This window comes from Spinacia oleracea, chromosome 3, assembly GCF_020520425.1.
Source record: "Spinacia oleracea cultivar Varoflay chromosome 3, BTI_SOV_V1, whole genome shotgun sequence".
Classification (NCBI taxonomy): Eukaryota; Viridiplantae; Streptophyta; class Magnoliopsida; order Caryophyllales; family Amaranthaceae; genus Spinacia; species Spinacia oleracea.
Window position 1 is genome coordinate 43169893 of NC_079489.1, and position 16205 is coordinate 43186097.

General features: G+C 34.9%; 1 protein-coding gene across 1 annotated transcript; it reads right to left on the bottom strand.

Moving 5' to 3' along the window:
* Positions 1-4566: 4566 nt before the first annotated feature.
* LOC110787639 (probable E3 ubiquitin-protein ligase RHG1A) lies at positions 4567-15429 on the bottom strand. The gene is made up of 6 exons (XM_021992267.2): positions 14954-15429; positions 11628-13490; positions 8930-8980; positions 5214-5312; positions 4995-5138; positions 4567-4911 (listed from the first exon to the last, which is right to left on the bottom strand). Exons 2-6 carry the CDS (start codon positions 13398-13400, stop codon positions 4780-4782), a joined length of 2199 nt encoding a protein of 732 aa, XP_021847959.2. The 5' UTR covers positions 13401-13490; positions 14954-15429; the 3' UTR covers positions 4567-4779.
* Between the last annotated feature and the right edge of the window lie 776 nt (positions 15430-16205).

Consider the following 16205-nt stretch of genomic DNA (forward strand, 5'->3'; position numbering starts at 1 on the left):
ATTTCTAATTTTGAAGAAATTTCGTGCATTAGCTTGGTCACAATCGATTTCGAATTTTGTAAAAGTAAGGAAATATTATATATTTTACACATCGAAATCAAATTACACAAAGTTACTCCCTCCGTATTTATTTAAGAGTACACTTGGCCGGGCACGGGTATTAAGGAGAATAATTGAATGAATAAAATAATAAAGCAAGTGGGGTTGGATAGATATTTTAATAATTAAACAAGTGGGAACCATGTCATTTTGGTGGGTGGAAGGTGGGGTGGGTGTATGAAATTATTTGTTTAATAGGATGGTGGGTCATAGGGTAAATTATATATATTATTTAATTAGATGGTGGGGTTGATAAGTTACTAAAAATGGCAAGTGTATCTCTTAAATAAATACGGCCGAAAAAGGCAAGTGTATCCCTTAAATAAATACGGAGGGAGTAATATCAAAGAACTTTTTATACTTTTCTGTAGGTACACGTGTAATAGTACAGGCACTTACTGTTTGTCTTGTTATATAGATTTATAGTATCAACTTTTTATTATTTTCACTCATTGAAATATATTGATTTCTACAACTTTTTATAATTTGATATATATTAATTATTGAAATATTGCATTGTATCAACTAAACAAGAAGGGAAATTCCCATTAGTACACTTGTACTATTGACTTCTGCCAACGATACACTCAATAAAAATTGACTTGCCAATAATACACCTATAATGTTATTACGATGAACTTTTCCATTAGATGTTTTAACTATAGTTAACCATTGGTTAAAAAATAAAATGTTTAGAAAACATAACACTTTGATTTGAAGCAGAACCCTAAAACATCTTCCTCCTCTTTTTTTTCCTTTCTTCTTCCTTTATCATCTAAAAACCTAAACAAAACTGAATACAGTCTACACTTAAATTTGAAAGCTACTGAAAAGGCGACAAAAGTCGCTGAATTTGTAGTAGCAATAGCAATAGTAGCAGACAACGCAACTAAAACGTTAGGTCCATAAGGGGAAAGACACAAGAAGAGAATCACAGCAAGTGAACTCTCAAATTAGTACTCAACCGGCACAATCCCAAACAAAAATCTAATTTTATGGTTAATTGAGACTTTATTTTTGTAAAACATAACACACATTTTTGCTAGATTTTTTTGCTAAATGTTGTCAAGTACTCCTAAACAGCTTGTGTACTAACAAGGAAATGTGAGATTTACTTATTTTTATTTTTTTTAAGTTTTAACCCAGTTAACCACATTTAAATATTTAATGGAATAAGTCATGATAATAAGGAAGTCGGTACCTTAAGTGTACCATTGGCAATATAATTAAAAGTAAGTGTATCATTGGCAGAAGCCAATAGTACAAGTGTACTAATGGGAATTTCCCAAACAAGAACGGTAAATACAGTAGTTCGTAGAAGAGTGAACATTGAGAAGATAAAGTTTAGGCAAATTTGCCAAAAACAACCTTTTAAAACCCATGTTTGCGAGAAACAACCTTTTAAAAACTATTTTGCAAAAACAGACCTTAAAGTAAAATTAATTTGCGAGAAACAACCTATTTGTGTTTTCAGGCGTTGACCATAAATTTCCGATATTGACTTTCCCGGTTTTACTACATGCACCCTTATCCCACTTAAAACCAAATTGGAGCTAAAAATCCAAAAAAAAAAACACCCAAAATTCTTTCTCTCTCTGTTCTTCTTCTTCCCCCACCAATTTTTTTGCCCTCTCTTCCTGTTGAATCATTTTGTATGAAATTGTTGCTTCCAAGTTAGATTGCTTCTCAATTCAATCATTTTCGACACTCTACAACAACAATTTGGTAAGTGTTGTTCATTAATTTTGTGTAATATTAATGTAGGAAAGTTAGGGTTTTTTCCCCCAAATTTGCTTGAGCAATTAATTCACTGAAATCAACACCAAGAGGTAAAAAAAGGGTAAGGCAAGCAAAAGCAGCAGGCGCAGGTGAACCCGATAGCGGCGAAGGTGGCGACAACGGCGGATTAACAAAAACGCAGCCGATTTCGTCGTTGAAACCACCAATAACAATGATGCACAACGCAAATTCACTGTAAAATACTTGATATCTGATGTGGGTATTGAAGAAAAAGGGTAATTGCTAAGAGATGAAGGTAAAGTAGGGGACTTAACAAGGGATTGAGTTGGGTTCATCAAAGGCCTCTTATGAGGAGGTGAAAAAATGGGGTTTTTAGGTTTTGATGTTGATTGAAGATGAAGGCGATGGAGTTGACCCAAAATTGGGCTAATTCTTCACTAAAAGTTGACCCAAAAAGATTATATTGTGAATAAGAACTAAACTTTAGCACAGAATAATTGATAAACTTAATATATCTATCTATCTATCTATCTATCTATCTATATATCTATATAATCTATATAATATACTAAAAGAGAGGAAATAAATGTGGTGATGACATTTGTCACTCATTGATTGGCCTCTCTTTTAATTAAATAAAAATAACTAAAACACTTTAATTAATGAAAAATATTATTGATTTTCATTATAAATCCTAAAGGTTATGTTGATAATAAACATACTAAACAAATTTCCGGTTCTTTTCCCCTTCCTAATTAAAGAAATCATTTATGTGGATGATAAATACTTCAATTCAATATCTTATTCCGAAGTATATTTTTAAAAGATATTGTTGCCAAACTAAAAAATATCTTTTATATTTATGTATAGGTGAAGTAGTAAACATTAAATGGTATTACTACGACATACAATGTAAATGCCAACGCAACTGATCGGTTTCATATTATGTCCATGCAAAACTAATTTAATAAAAGTACATGTCGTAATATTGACACAAAAATTTAACTAAATAAATATTCCATCTGTTTATGTTTATATTACCGAGAACATAATAAAAGAAAGTTATTGCACAATTATGGATAGAATCATAATAAGATAAGTGGAGGGTCGGGATACATAAAATAGGTATTTGCCGGGTAAGTAATAGATGAGAAGGATGAAGATCGATTGGATTTATATTGTTTTCTAAATTTTTTTGAAAAAAAGTGTAATAAAAATCGAAAGATAATATAAAAAAGACATAAACGGGTTATGGGTTGTAAATTGTTTTGATTAAGCGGGTTACGGGTTGTAAACGTTTCTGATTAAGCGCGTTATCCGTTATGGGTTAAAACAGTTTGAATTTGTAAAATCGTTTTCATCGGGTTCAAACGGTTTGGATTGAAATGGATTGGGCCATTATAACGAGTTTCAGATCCACTCGATCGGTTTGGGTTGAAACGGATCGGGTTGCTGCATAACGGGTTTGTTATCGGGTTTCAGATCCTAATGGGGTTAAGATTTTATGGTCGGTTCGGGTTGAATATAATCTGATTTTGTCTTGGGTTACAACTCGCGGGTTAATAACAATTCGGGTTCTAAACTACCAGACCAACCCAACGGGTCCAACGATTCAGGTTAAGAATTGACATCTCTCAGCTCAGCTCATATTACAGGATGATAACTGATTTTGTACCTAACATGAAATTATGGGTGATGCGTGAAAAGAAATAAAAAAAAAATGTACGTATTTTTCTATGTTTCTTTTCTAAATTAATTTAACTTTACACTTAAAGTTAAAATATATAAATCGTGCATCGCACGGGTCCTATATTAGTTCTTCACTAAAATTGGATCCAAAAAATCAGAAATTGGACCTATTGAAGAAGTGAGGTGGGTTTGATTGAAACTCAATAATTTGATGATTAAAATGGTTAAAACTGCCAAATTTTGGGTGTTTTTGGGTGATTAAAAATGTAAAAAAAGATGGTGGACTTGGGTTGAAATCGGAAGAGATGTCACTGCTTTCTTTTCCGATTCGAACTTCAGAGTTTTTCTGCTGCATTTACATATGGAATAAAACCCAGAAATTACACAAACCCAAGGGAATGGGTGAATTATTTTTTGTTTTTTTTTTGTGTGAATTTTGCTTGGATTTTGGTTTTAAGGGGGAAAATTTGAAGGAATATGGGTGAGGGTAGTAAAATCGGAGAAGTCAATGCCGGAAATTTATGGTCAACGCCTGAAAAACAAATAGGTTATTTCTTGCAAATTAATTTTACTTTAAGTTCTGTTTCGCAAAATAATTTTTAAAAGGATTTTTCTCGCAAAAAAATTGATTTTAAAAGGTGTTTTTGACAAATTTGCCTAAAGTTTAATAATATACTGCGTACAATTTGTTTACTTTTTTGTCAAATATAATACTCCGTATGAAGTACTATTATTTATTTATTTTAAAAGTTAGATTTGTAATCAAACGTGTCAGTTTGGTGTTATTTAGATTAGGTTTTACAACACACTTGGATGTTGCAGAAATTCCGAACGTGACTTGTTCTTTTGAAGCCACATAATCTTCAGTGGAAAATCAGTTTCTTGCTCTCCAACCAAAAAACACCCACAAAAGTAACCCAGGAAACAATCAGGCAACGAGCCCCTCCAGAAGGTGACAAAAACCAACATATGTCGATGTTTCGCAAATCACAACCTGCAAACAAGTTGCCTGAACAGGTACTAAAAGGTGACATCCAATTAGAACAGAATGCGAAAACATTATGAATTGTGTACAGTAGCATAACATTGCTAATTAAGTAATTATAATGTAAGAATAAGGAAATTCTCTAGCAGTTGAAATGATTCACGCTAAAAAGGAAGTTTGTAAACAAACAATACTCCATGAAGATTCCTGGTTCCACTCTTGCATTCCTTTGGGAAGCAGTAACTTCAAAAATTAATGACTTTTTTCTATGTAGCTAGAGCCGTTGTTTTACAAATCGGGCACAAATTCTTGTGTGAAAGCCATTGTTTAACACACTCATGGTGAAAATCATGTCCACAATCCAAGGTTCCAAGGTCTTGTCCATCACTGTACTCCTCCTGTTGAAAATAAATAAATAAAATTCATTAGAAACATGTAATTTATTAATCAAACAAACATTAAGGGCAGAAAGATTTACTACCTGACAAATACAGCAAGGCTCCGCCTCAATTTGATCATCATTCATAGTATGTATATACTTGCGGTGCTTCATGCGCTTCACAATTGTCTCCTCAGTCAATCCAGTGCAAACACTCCCTATACGCTCTTCCAGAGCCAATAGCTCCTGTAATTTGTACATCATATTTTAACAACCATGCCACACCAATGTAATTAAAGTCACTAACAAAATATTCTCTACCTCATAAGACATATTATCAACATCCAGTCGCATGTCCCTGTGCTGATCATGAATATCACCCATTCCAAATAACACCGACTGATCAAGGATCATAACATCCTGCACATGACAAAAAATGAGTTTCAAAGTAATATAGAAACTAAACCACCAATTTTATAACAATTCAACAATCATAAATCAGAAAACAGGGCATGTTTGCATTGAATGTAAAAGAACACAACACCCTTTGACATGATGCAAGAGTAATCTACAACACACACTTACAGTGGTACTCCAAAGTTAGTGACAGATATATAAATAAAAACCAAAATTTCTCCTCCTCCTTCGCATTTGAATCCTCCTGCATGTACACACCCATGTGGATGGAATACTGACATCTTCCCACAGGCACATGCTGTAGAAGAAACAAGGTAAACACCACAACAGATCTCCAATTACCTGTATTCTATTCTAGTTAGCTAGCTCTCCAATTTCCAGTTGTGAGGCCAGTGGTCGAATGCATTTAACTCATTCTAGGAGGGATTCCCCTTAATCCCTCCCTCTCCAAAAAAATAAAAATTAAAAGTTACACAAATTGTCAAAGAGGCATAGAGCCCACTACACATTTCAAGGGCATAACTAATTTTTTGCCCTGGAGACCCTAGACTGTGGCATTCGATAAGAGATGGTTAACCTTTTATTCAAGTGATTCACCATATTAGAAAATATAAATAAGAACAATATATGATTTGTAACTGGAGGTACATGTTTTCTCTCGGGCTGACTTTTTAAAGTTCCATAAACATGGTCAAATTGAAAACGTACCTATTGTTCAAAACATGAAGCAAGTAAAAGTAAAAGGTTATATCAAAGAGAGTAAACACGCTATTTTGAAATGTAAGCGGTCCAAATGCGAAGACTAAGGGTCCAAATGTAAGCGGCACTAGAATCAACGTTTTAATGAATCAAAGTCATCAAATGGCAATATGTTCGACGGTTATGCAGGACCTAATCCCCACCTCAAAGGGAAGAACCGAAGAACCCCCCATATCTAAGGGAAAACCTTAGGTCTGGGGAAAGTCAGGATACCAATTTATAATTTATCTGTTCTCCAATATCTAAAATTGCTATAAAGTAATTTGAAATTTATTCTTGTTCATAATAATCATATTTTTGCAATCAAGAAACACACTGTATCATGGGTGGTTTTGAGGATGTATCAAGATTATCAATAACTACTTGGAAGATGCAATGCTCTTAACTTACATAATGATTGTACGCGATGTAAATTTATTTGGCGTTCATTGCTAATATACTTAATTAATGGTCATGTAAACTCTTCCAGAATGATTTTCTTATCTCAATAATAAAGCCCAAAATTCAAGCACTTGTGATTCTCTCACCAAGGGAGGCATTATCAATCAAACTGGTTATAAAATTTGTTATTACACTAACCACAATTATATACCACGATATGCAGTTACTAACTAAATGGCTAATGACAATGTAACACCTAATAATTTTCCCGGATGTTACGCAACACCTTGTTAAACCAACAGGAGTTATTACAAAGATGGACATCCTATTTCTTAGACTCAATGTTGCACGGCCTTGAAACCCTAGTCCCTTGGAGCATGTTTATCAAACACCAAAAGTTTGGACTTAAACCTAATAAAATATAATATTTTATCTTTTATCTCTCCCCAACACCATATCTAACACCAACATTCATCAAACACCAAAAATATCACCAAATAAGGTAACACTTGAAAATAATCTAATGCACTTTATAATATACTGTAATAAATATGAATCATTTTTCCACCATCCCTAAAATGTCACTTTACAATTAAAAGAAAATTAAACAATATTGTTTGGTCCCCTCATATACCACATGTCAAGCTCTCCATGCATGAAATTGGTTTTCCAATTGGTATTCATGAACACCAACTCTTGAATGGTTTCACTCTCTCTTCCTTTCTCTCTCATCTCTCTACCTATTTTATTGTTTTTATTCAATTCTCTCTTGAACACCAAAGATAGGTGTTTGATAAACATGCTCTTGGTGCCGTGATCAATTTAAAGGGAAAAATGATGGTATGGTTAGGGTACGACAAGGAAAAGAGCTAGGCGGTTTATGATTCCATCAAGGATGAGTTGATGCACACTTCATAGGCTTGTACTTCATAATATACTACCTAGCCTTTGCTTCTTAACTAAGATCTACTCTTAGCAAAGTCCAACTAACCGATTATTAAACATTAAACAAAAAAAGGGGCAACAAGCCTCATACTGTCATAGACAAATAACAAATAACACCTACACTAACCATTACAAATAACGGCTACATCAAAGCTTAATAATATATTTCAAGTCACCTTTACTCTAATAGCCATTTGGAACTACATTTTATTAATTCCCCTAATCACTAAACCCACTTGATCATTACAAAAAAGGGAAGGATCCCTTAGAGCTCATTGTCCCCCACCCCTATCAACAACTTCGTTCTCTATACAAAACAAAAAATCCCAACAAATCATCCTTTCCCTTTTCCATTTTTACCCCAACAATAAAAAAGGGAAAAGAGATATATAGCTCAGCCAAAAATAGTTGACTAGTTTTATGAGAACCACCATAATTAACATGAAAAATATTTAAAGCTTGCAATTTATTTAAAATCATCTTCACCCTTCTAGTTCCAATGCTCTCCTTCCTCTTATGCCTTAATGTCCAAAAACAATCAACAATTAGTTACCAATAGCGAGTTGTAACTACCTCGCCCGTCTAGGACTGCCCCAATCATCTCCACCTTTTCCCTCAAAGTTCCTATGTTCTCATTCCTCTTACCTTAATGTCCAAGAATATTCAACAATTAGTAACCTATTGTTATTTGTATTACTTTACGCTTTCAAGGACCCCCCCCCTCCTTTTCTCTCTCTTTCAAACATCTCCCCATTAAAAAATGAATGCCTCTAAAAACAAGGTTTAAAACAATATACTCCCTCCGTCCCTAAAAGATTAACCCATTGCAATTTTTTGGGTCAAACTTTGACCATGAATTCTCATTAGCCTACAATATAATATAGTCATGTGAGTTCTTATTAGATTTGTTTTAATATATATTTTTGGAATATCAACTTTTATAATTTTTACGCATATAGAATTAGAGATATTTACGTTTTAAGTGTCTTGGAGACCGTGAAACGTCAAATGGGACAACCTTTTAGGGACGGAGGGGATATCAAGCAATTTCATGTCCATGCCAATTTTTCCCTATTCGTAAACATGTCATCTTCATTAGAAGACGCATCAAGACGATTTTTTAGGAGAATAAATGAGTTTGAGTAATCAAAATGTGTTAAAAATAAAAACTTCATTTTGGAGTTCTACATTTGCAACATTTTCAGCCACAATTATACATGATATAGAAGATGCATCTAGGATGATTTTTGAGGGGAATAACATCAGCGTGAATATTTTTTGTTTGAAAAGGAGACCTTTTTAGGGTGATTTCTTAATTTGGAACATTTTCAGCCACAATATATTCATGAAAATGTTCATTAGAAAATAACCAAGATTAAAACCAACTACACGAACTAATTTTAAAATCCGATGCATAGGTATCAAAAGCTATAGCTGCAAGGAATAACTAATAAAAGAGCCTACAGTCATGTGCAAGTGTTACAAAAACGCTAAAAAGATGTGTCACATATGCAGAATTGGAATTAGAATCGAACCTCAAAACGTAATCCTTCACCCCTACGCACAATATCCAAAACATTGCGAAGCTGTTCCATAAACAAGAAGGCACGAGCTTCAGTTCAAAATTCAAAGTTATCGAGAAATGACAACGTAATAATATAGGACAATATAACATTGGAAAACTATCAACACCAGATTCATGGACAACAAAGTTCTTTCCTATACGAAGTTCAATTGCAATAAAATCTAATCAGCAAAACAATGTCCAGCTATGCATCCAACAATTAGGTTGCTTTACACAGCTTCGCAATAGTCCTTATCAAAACGTATTTACTATGGACCATACTGATACCTTAAGCCCCCTTCTCCAAGGTAAGTAGATAGCTAATAACCGTTAGAGCTAAAGTCATTTGTCATATCAAAAAGCCACGTACCACACTCAGAATATCTACTTCTCTTAATTCTTAATAACCAAAAATATAATGATAAACAAAGGTAATTGATAGTAACAAACACCACAACCAACGCATAATTGTGTTGGTATCAACTCTTCTAAACCACCCTTGAATATTTATGACAGCCTACAAAGCTAATTGTACTGCACAATTATAAATCTTACCGGCAAAAAAATGCATGTATAAAAAAAACCTTCTCATTGTCAGGAACCCCCCATAATGCAATAAGAATGCTACATAGAGGAACCAACTTTACGAGCAATAATCACATGGTTCTCTTAAACCACCTAAACTACTGTTTATCACTCCATCCAGCGCAGAGTTTCCCACTTCTTTACAAATTGTGGCTACAGGACCTATGAACATAACTATGAGCACCTGTGGACATGCGATTGTCATACACAGCTGGACCCACATAGGGTTACCAAATACCAATTGTTTATTTGTTTATCCGATGCCGCTGCTGCAGGCCCATTCACATAGATTGCCGAAAGAGACTAGGAGAAGTCACCACCAATGCACCAAGTACAACAAAGTCATGCCTATCTTAAAGACTCGTATAATGCAAGAAGCACCATCCCATGCATGTCATCCTATACCCTCTAAAAGAGCAGGCTATAAATTATGCTGCTGTACACTATGCCATATGACCAGTAGCAAAAATAAGTATTCTTCGCCTTCTCAAAATTCCGTCTAAACTCTTGCTTCTCTGAAACTACGGAACCTTTTGTGGTTCAGACCTTGAACAAATCCTATTGATTGGCAAACAATTTCTCAAAGTCTTGCGGAATATAAATCTCTACCATAAACAATGACAGTACAAATTGAAAGTTGAGGTATAATTATTTAGATCTTAAGCCATAGCCCTCACTAAACATAGTAAACATGGATTGAAGTCTAGGACCTTCATTTTGAGGCAATATCCATAGCTCTCACTAAACATAGTAAACATAGGATTGAAGTCTATGACCTTCATTTTGAGGCAATATCACTTTTTAACTGCTGGTTTCAGAACCAGCTTATATTTCTCAAGAATGCAATGTGTTCAGTGCTGTGTTCGAGTTCCAATAAAATGATAGCAACAGCAACAAAAAAACAAAAAAAGACGACTGGTAAATGATAAACACATCATACTTTTAAACCAACTCAACGCTGCTGGTATGCAGCACTTAGAGTTGATAAAAGTTGACTCGATACGACAACCAATTTAGAAGATGGGTCAAGTTCAGCTGTTCACGTTGGGGTTTCATAACCCGGACCTGACAACCTAATTTTTTTTACCCGGATCTGAAGTCCGACACTGACCCCTACTTTAACACAGGTGTTTTTTTTAATTTAATACGTAGAAAGCTCCCAGAACCCCCAATCGTTTCTCACTCAAACAGTCACTCTCTCTGCTCCCTTCCGACCCTTATAATCACAGACTCTTTCTCTCTCTCTTGTTTCCCACACCAGTGCCTCACTGTCACTCTAACACTTGCATTCCTTTTTTATATACCCTCTCTCATTTTTATTTAACTTCCATCTAATTCACTCTCTCACCTGACTCTCTCACACACTACTATAGGATCAGAAAAAAAAAATCTAAAAACCTAGAAATACTTAAAGATAAAGATTGAGCTTGGTATATGTTGCACTAAACATTGATTCTTTTTAATAAATCGTTCATACCTCTAGTTATATTTCACATACTTGCTGTCATATCATATTCCTGGAAAATTTTCCATTTAAAAATTGGTATTTACCGCACTTTAATGTTTTTACAAATGTTCTAAATTATAATTTTAAACTTACTTCTGTAGCACCTAATCTAGTTTTGAAACGAAAAAACAAATAAGTTTCAGTCTAGGGCTTTTTATACTTGAATTTGAATACTCCATATGTAAGTGTGTAACAGCTTCAACAGTAACGCAATAGCTACTTAGTTAATGTCGTAGATTAATAGCTACTTAATTAATGTCGTAGAATAATGGCTATAACAGCTGCCATTCTGTCAAAATGTGACTCAAAACATACATTACTGAATGACTTTTTACAGCAAGCTGAAATTGGAGGATTAAGATGAGAGAAGAATTAAGGCTAAACACAATTTACGCAATTTAAGAGGATTTTAAAAAAATTATTAGTAGTATAAGTTATTAGCTCACTACTTTAGAGATGCAAACCAAGCATGGCGGGTTGCTAAAAAAGAGTGTTCTCAGCAAATTGAAACCTTGCAATAGCACTAGCAAAAAAAAAATATGTATAACACCATAAAGAAGCAGAAAATCAAACAAACCTCTGATACAAGTCTGCTTCTTCCTTCACCAGCAGCTGCTAAGGCTCGCAAAGAATAGGGAATCCCACCAGCACCATCCCCTTGCCTCTCAATCCACAATCCTGACCTGGATTGTGACTGATTATGCCCCTGGCTTCCACCGCTAGAGGGAAGTATTCCGTCTTGTGAGGAAGGTGAACCTGAACGAAGTTGGCTATTGTTACTGCTCTGGCCTGCAATTTCAGGCCCAACTGTAGATAACAATGATCTACGAACATATTCAGACACTCTCCGGGAGTAGTGTGATGAAGGATGGCGGTGAGGCGCCCAACTAGGTCCTGGTGTAGTGTGGGAAGCTGAAGCAGATCCAGTGCGAGAACTTGACGGAATATTTCTAGAGATGCCGACATTACCATTACTTAGACTCCAACTTGTTGGATTTTGAACTGAATGTCTTACCTCCACTGGAGGTAAAAACATAGGATGTTCTGCGATATTCCTTGACACGTTTCTAGAGTTCAAATCTTCAGGCAATGCAGCATCTCTCTCACCAGAGACAGCAGGGTTTGATGAACTTCCAGACCTTACATTTGGAGCCCCATTCCACCTGTGAGCTTGCACATTTCGCCGAAGAGCCGGTACACGCAAAATCACTGGTTGACTTTGTGATACTGAGCTCTCTGCGGGAATTGGTGACATCAAGTCAAGAGGAGAAGCCATAGGCACAAATCTTAATGGCTGATGAGCTGCCGAATTATCAGGTCGTCGGGAAGCAGCCCCACTAGGAGCTGACAAAAATGAATTATTTGGCAAAGTATCTGGCTGCATTGAGGGATTTACCCTCAAACGATAATTCCTTTGAGATATTTCTGGACCTCCAGGCACACTAAGAAGACGAAGACTATCGGCAGGAACTCCTCCACCCATAGCTAATCCAAGTCTTGGATTGACCTGCTCGGAAGGGTTAATGCTCGGAGAACTTTCTGATGAGATCGATACATTAATACTGCCACTGGCATCATAACGAGGTGGAACTGTGTGCCACATGCTACCTTCCGCCCTTGCAAAGCAACTTCCATTACTAGAAGACTGTCCAACATTTCCTTCAAGAGTCTTTCTCTTACAAGAAAGACGACGACTATCCAACGAGCTACTGAGCCTGCCTTCATCCTCCTCAACAAGGAAACCACCACTTCCAGATGAAGAAGCAAAAGGATCCGAAGAACTACTAGCTGAATGAAGAAATTTGCTATCACAGCCAATAGTTTTCAAAGAATTAGGACAGTCCATATCATCACCAACTCTATGGAAAATTCCGTCATTTAAGTCGTGATTTTGCGAAGCAGAATCAATATCGGAACTTCGCACAAATGAGGGCCCAGTAACAACCTGGTTGCTATTAAGGTTTAAATTAACACCTGTATGTGAAACAAAATTTGTAGGCTCATATCGTTGCTCCTCTAACCTTAATGCAGCACCAACAGAGCCATTTAATGAAGAGGACCATCCACTTTGATTCATTCGGTCTTCATAGCTAACAAGGTTCTGAGGATTAGTAGAACTTGATTCACCAATACCCCATCTACTGAAGTTTCTCCCTTCTTGGCTAACACCGCCCATGTATGTATCCGAACTGCTAGTTGAAATCCTATAATCAGGCAACCTGCTTTCAGCAGGATTCCGGATATTATTCCAGCAAATTTGCTGATCTACGCCCACATTGTTTGTTGAGGACCCATAATCAAAGTTTATTGAATCAGGCAGGGAACCAATGGAGTTCCTCTGTCCCTGCATCACAACTTGTGTGTTCTTCTTTAGACACAGTATAATGATACAAGAGGAATAAATAAAAGAAGAGGATGGTGCGTTGTGGAGCTTCTCGAACTGAAATCACAGAGGAAAACATACAATGTAAGTCTAAGACAAAGTCAACTCAGCGACAAAGCACCCACATAACATTTAATCCAAAAAAAATAACTCCTTCTCAAACTGAAATCACAAGAGGAAAGCAGACAATGTAAGTCTAATAAGACAAAATCAACTCAGCATAAGCCGATAAAGCAGCCAGATAACATTCAGTCCAAAAAATTTACTAAGTAAACAAATTAGACTATAAAAGTGCTCCAGTCCTTCAAAGGATTTTCACTTCATGCACAATTATCATAAAGAGAGAAGTATAATAGAGACTTGAGGGAAAGATACATTATCATACTCTGTATAATAAGACCAAAGTAAACAAATTAGACTATAAAAGTTCTCCGGTCCTTAAAAGGATTTCCAATTCATGAACAATTATCATAAAGAGAGAAGTATTATAGAGACTTAAGGGAAAGATGCATTATCATACTCTGTAAATAAGACCAAAAAAATCAAATCATTGCTGATTTGCTTGCACAGTTAAACAGTAATCCTCAAACATTAACTAAACAAGCAAAGACTACAATAGGTCCCCTCATGCTACACATACTTCAAAGAACCTTCCAGTCTTCCACAGCAACCAACACGCACACAAATTGATAAACATGCGGAAGATTATAATCAACACATGGAACAACATCTCTTATCTGAGTTCATCAATCAGAATGTTAGCCAGCACCATACAACATCAATCAACCTACACTATCATGTTCCATGGTTTATCAATATGAATGTAAGCCAGAACCAAACTTCATTGATCAACAACAAGGCTCTATCCCAACATGGAATTGTTTACAACTCCCAAAAACGCGCTCACTTTAAGATTACAACGTAACCCATAGTACATGCCACAGCAAACACAACATCCAAAACACACGACAATTCATCAACAATCACATTATGAAAGCTACTCAACACAAATAAGCAGCCAGCAATGCCAACATGATAAGCGTCAACAATTAACAATTTCAACTTTATACAACAATAAAGCAAGTTGAAGCCCTCAAATCCCATTGATGATTACTCAAATTCATGTTATTTCGTCAAACTTTCATTTTTGTCAGTAGAGTACACATTTGTTCAAAAAATAGTCAAAAATGCACATCCAAATTTTACAAAGGTCGAGACTTTCATAAACTTTTTAAATCCATAATTTCAATTTACTGCTCTATACAAGAAACTTCCTACATATTAGCTTAAATTCAAGTAAACTGGAGATTCCACAATCAAATATGAAATTTCAAATAAAAAAATAAAAACCCTTCAATATTTTTGTAAATAATCAAGTAAAAATGTTTAAGATTCGTCGGCTAAAACTAATCCCACAAAATTTCAAAAACAAATTTAAAAATCCATCAGACAAAAACAACAGAAACAGCAAACGATCGTTCAGACAAAAAAAACCAAAAAACAAAATCTGAAGAACATACCTGAACAAATGGATCTGCCTTGAAAAAAAACCCAGAAAAAAAAAAAGAGAAAAGTGATGAATTTAGGCAGAAAAAGGGGGTAAAAATGGGTAAGAAAAGTAACCTCCCGTAACCCTAGTGATTGAAATTTCTCTATTTCTCTCTCTAAAAAAAGAAGAAAAAGAGGAAGAGAGAGAAAGAGGACAAGACAACACAAAACCCAGTGAACAATGGGAGGAAGAGAGAGGTTGAAGGGGTTGGAAGATGAGGAGAGAGAGAGATTGAAAGAACCAAACAAGGTGCAAAGAAAGAGAAACCGGATTAAAGAGGGGTGGGGGGTCAGTAATCTTCTGATTTACCAAATATTATCACACAAATTAGTTCTTTTTTAAGCAAACAAATTTCCAAAATTTTGAAGTTGTGAAATCCTGTTTTATTTGATTTTTAGGAATCTATCTTGTCAGTGTTTTTGGTTTGAATTGAATTATCTTCTTATACTTTGGGTCAGGTCGATTATCTTTTAGTTATTGATTTCTTTTTAATTGTGCTTAAACCTGTTCAAATCAATTTACCTATGGAATTTTTTAAGTTAAGTCTAAGTAGTGATTCATTCATGGCCGGTAGCGTAGTGGTTATCTCTATAAATTAAAGGTAAAATAATTTCGATAACACTACTAACTAAAAATCTAGGTGATTTATTAATGTCGGGTTCATACGATTTTCATCCATTTAGGTAGAATGAATAGTATTTCCTCCCTATTTTTTACTTGCATAATTTGCAATTTTACACTATTCACATACTCTTTTTTATCAATTTTTTGAGATTTATACATAATGAATCATACAGTAGTGTAGGATCTATTAGATTTGTCTCGATATATATTTTCAAAAAATAAATTATTTTATAATTTTAGCTAATGTATAATTAAATATATTAATGGTTAAGATTTGCATTGACAAACGTGAAACATCAAATGTTGCAAGTAAAAAAGCGGAGGAAGTATTAAGTAGAAATAACTCCAAATATTAAAAAAATAAAGTTTTTTATTTCAGCAAAAAAAATTGAAAAAATAAATAAAGCTAAAAGGGCGTCCTACTAACAAAAATCAGTGTTTGGGCCGCTTACCAAATGTTGTTGTGTCTCCCCATTGTCCTTTCTTTTCCCCACTTTCACCGTTATTATTATTATAAACGTTAAACATGTTATGAAATGTGGATCATTTAAGTGTGAAGGTGAATTGGTATGTAACTTCCGGAAAGTCACATGAAGCAC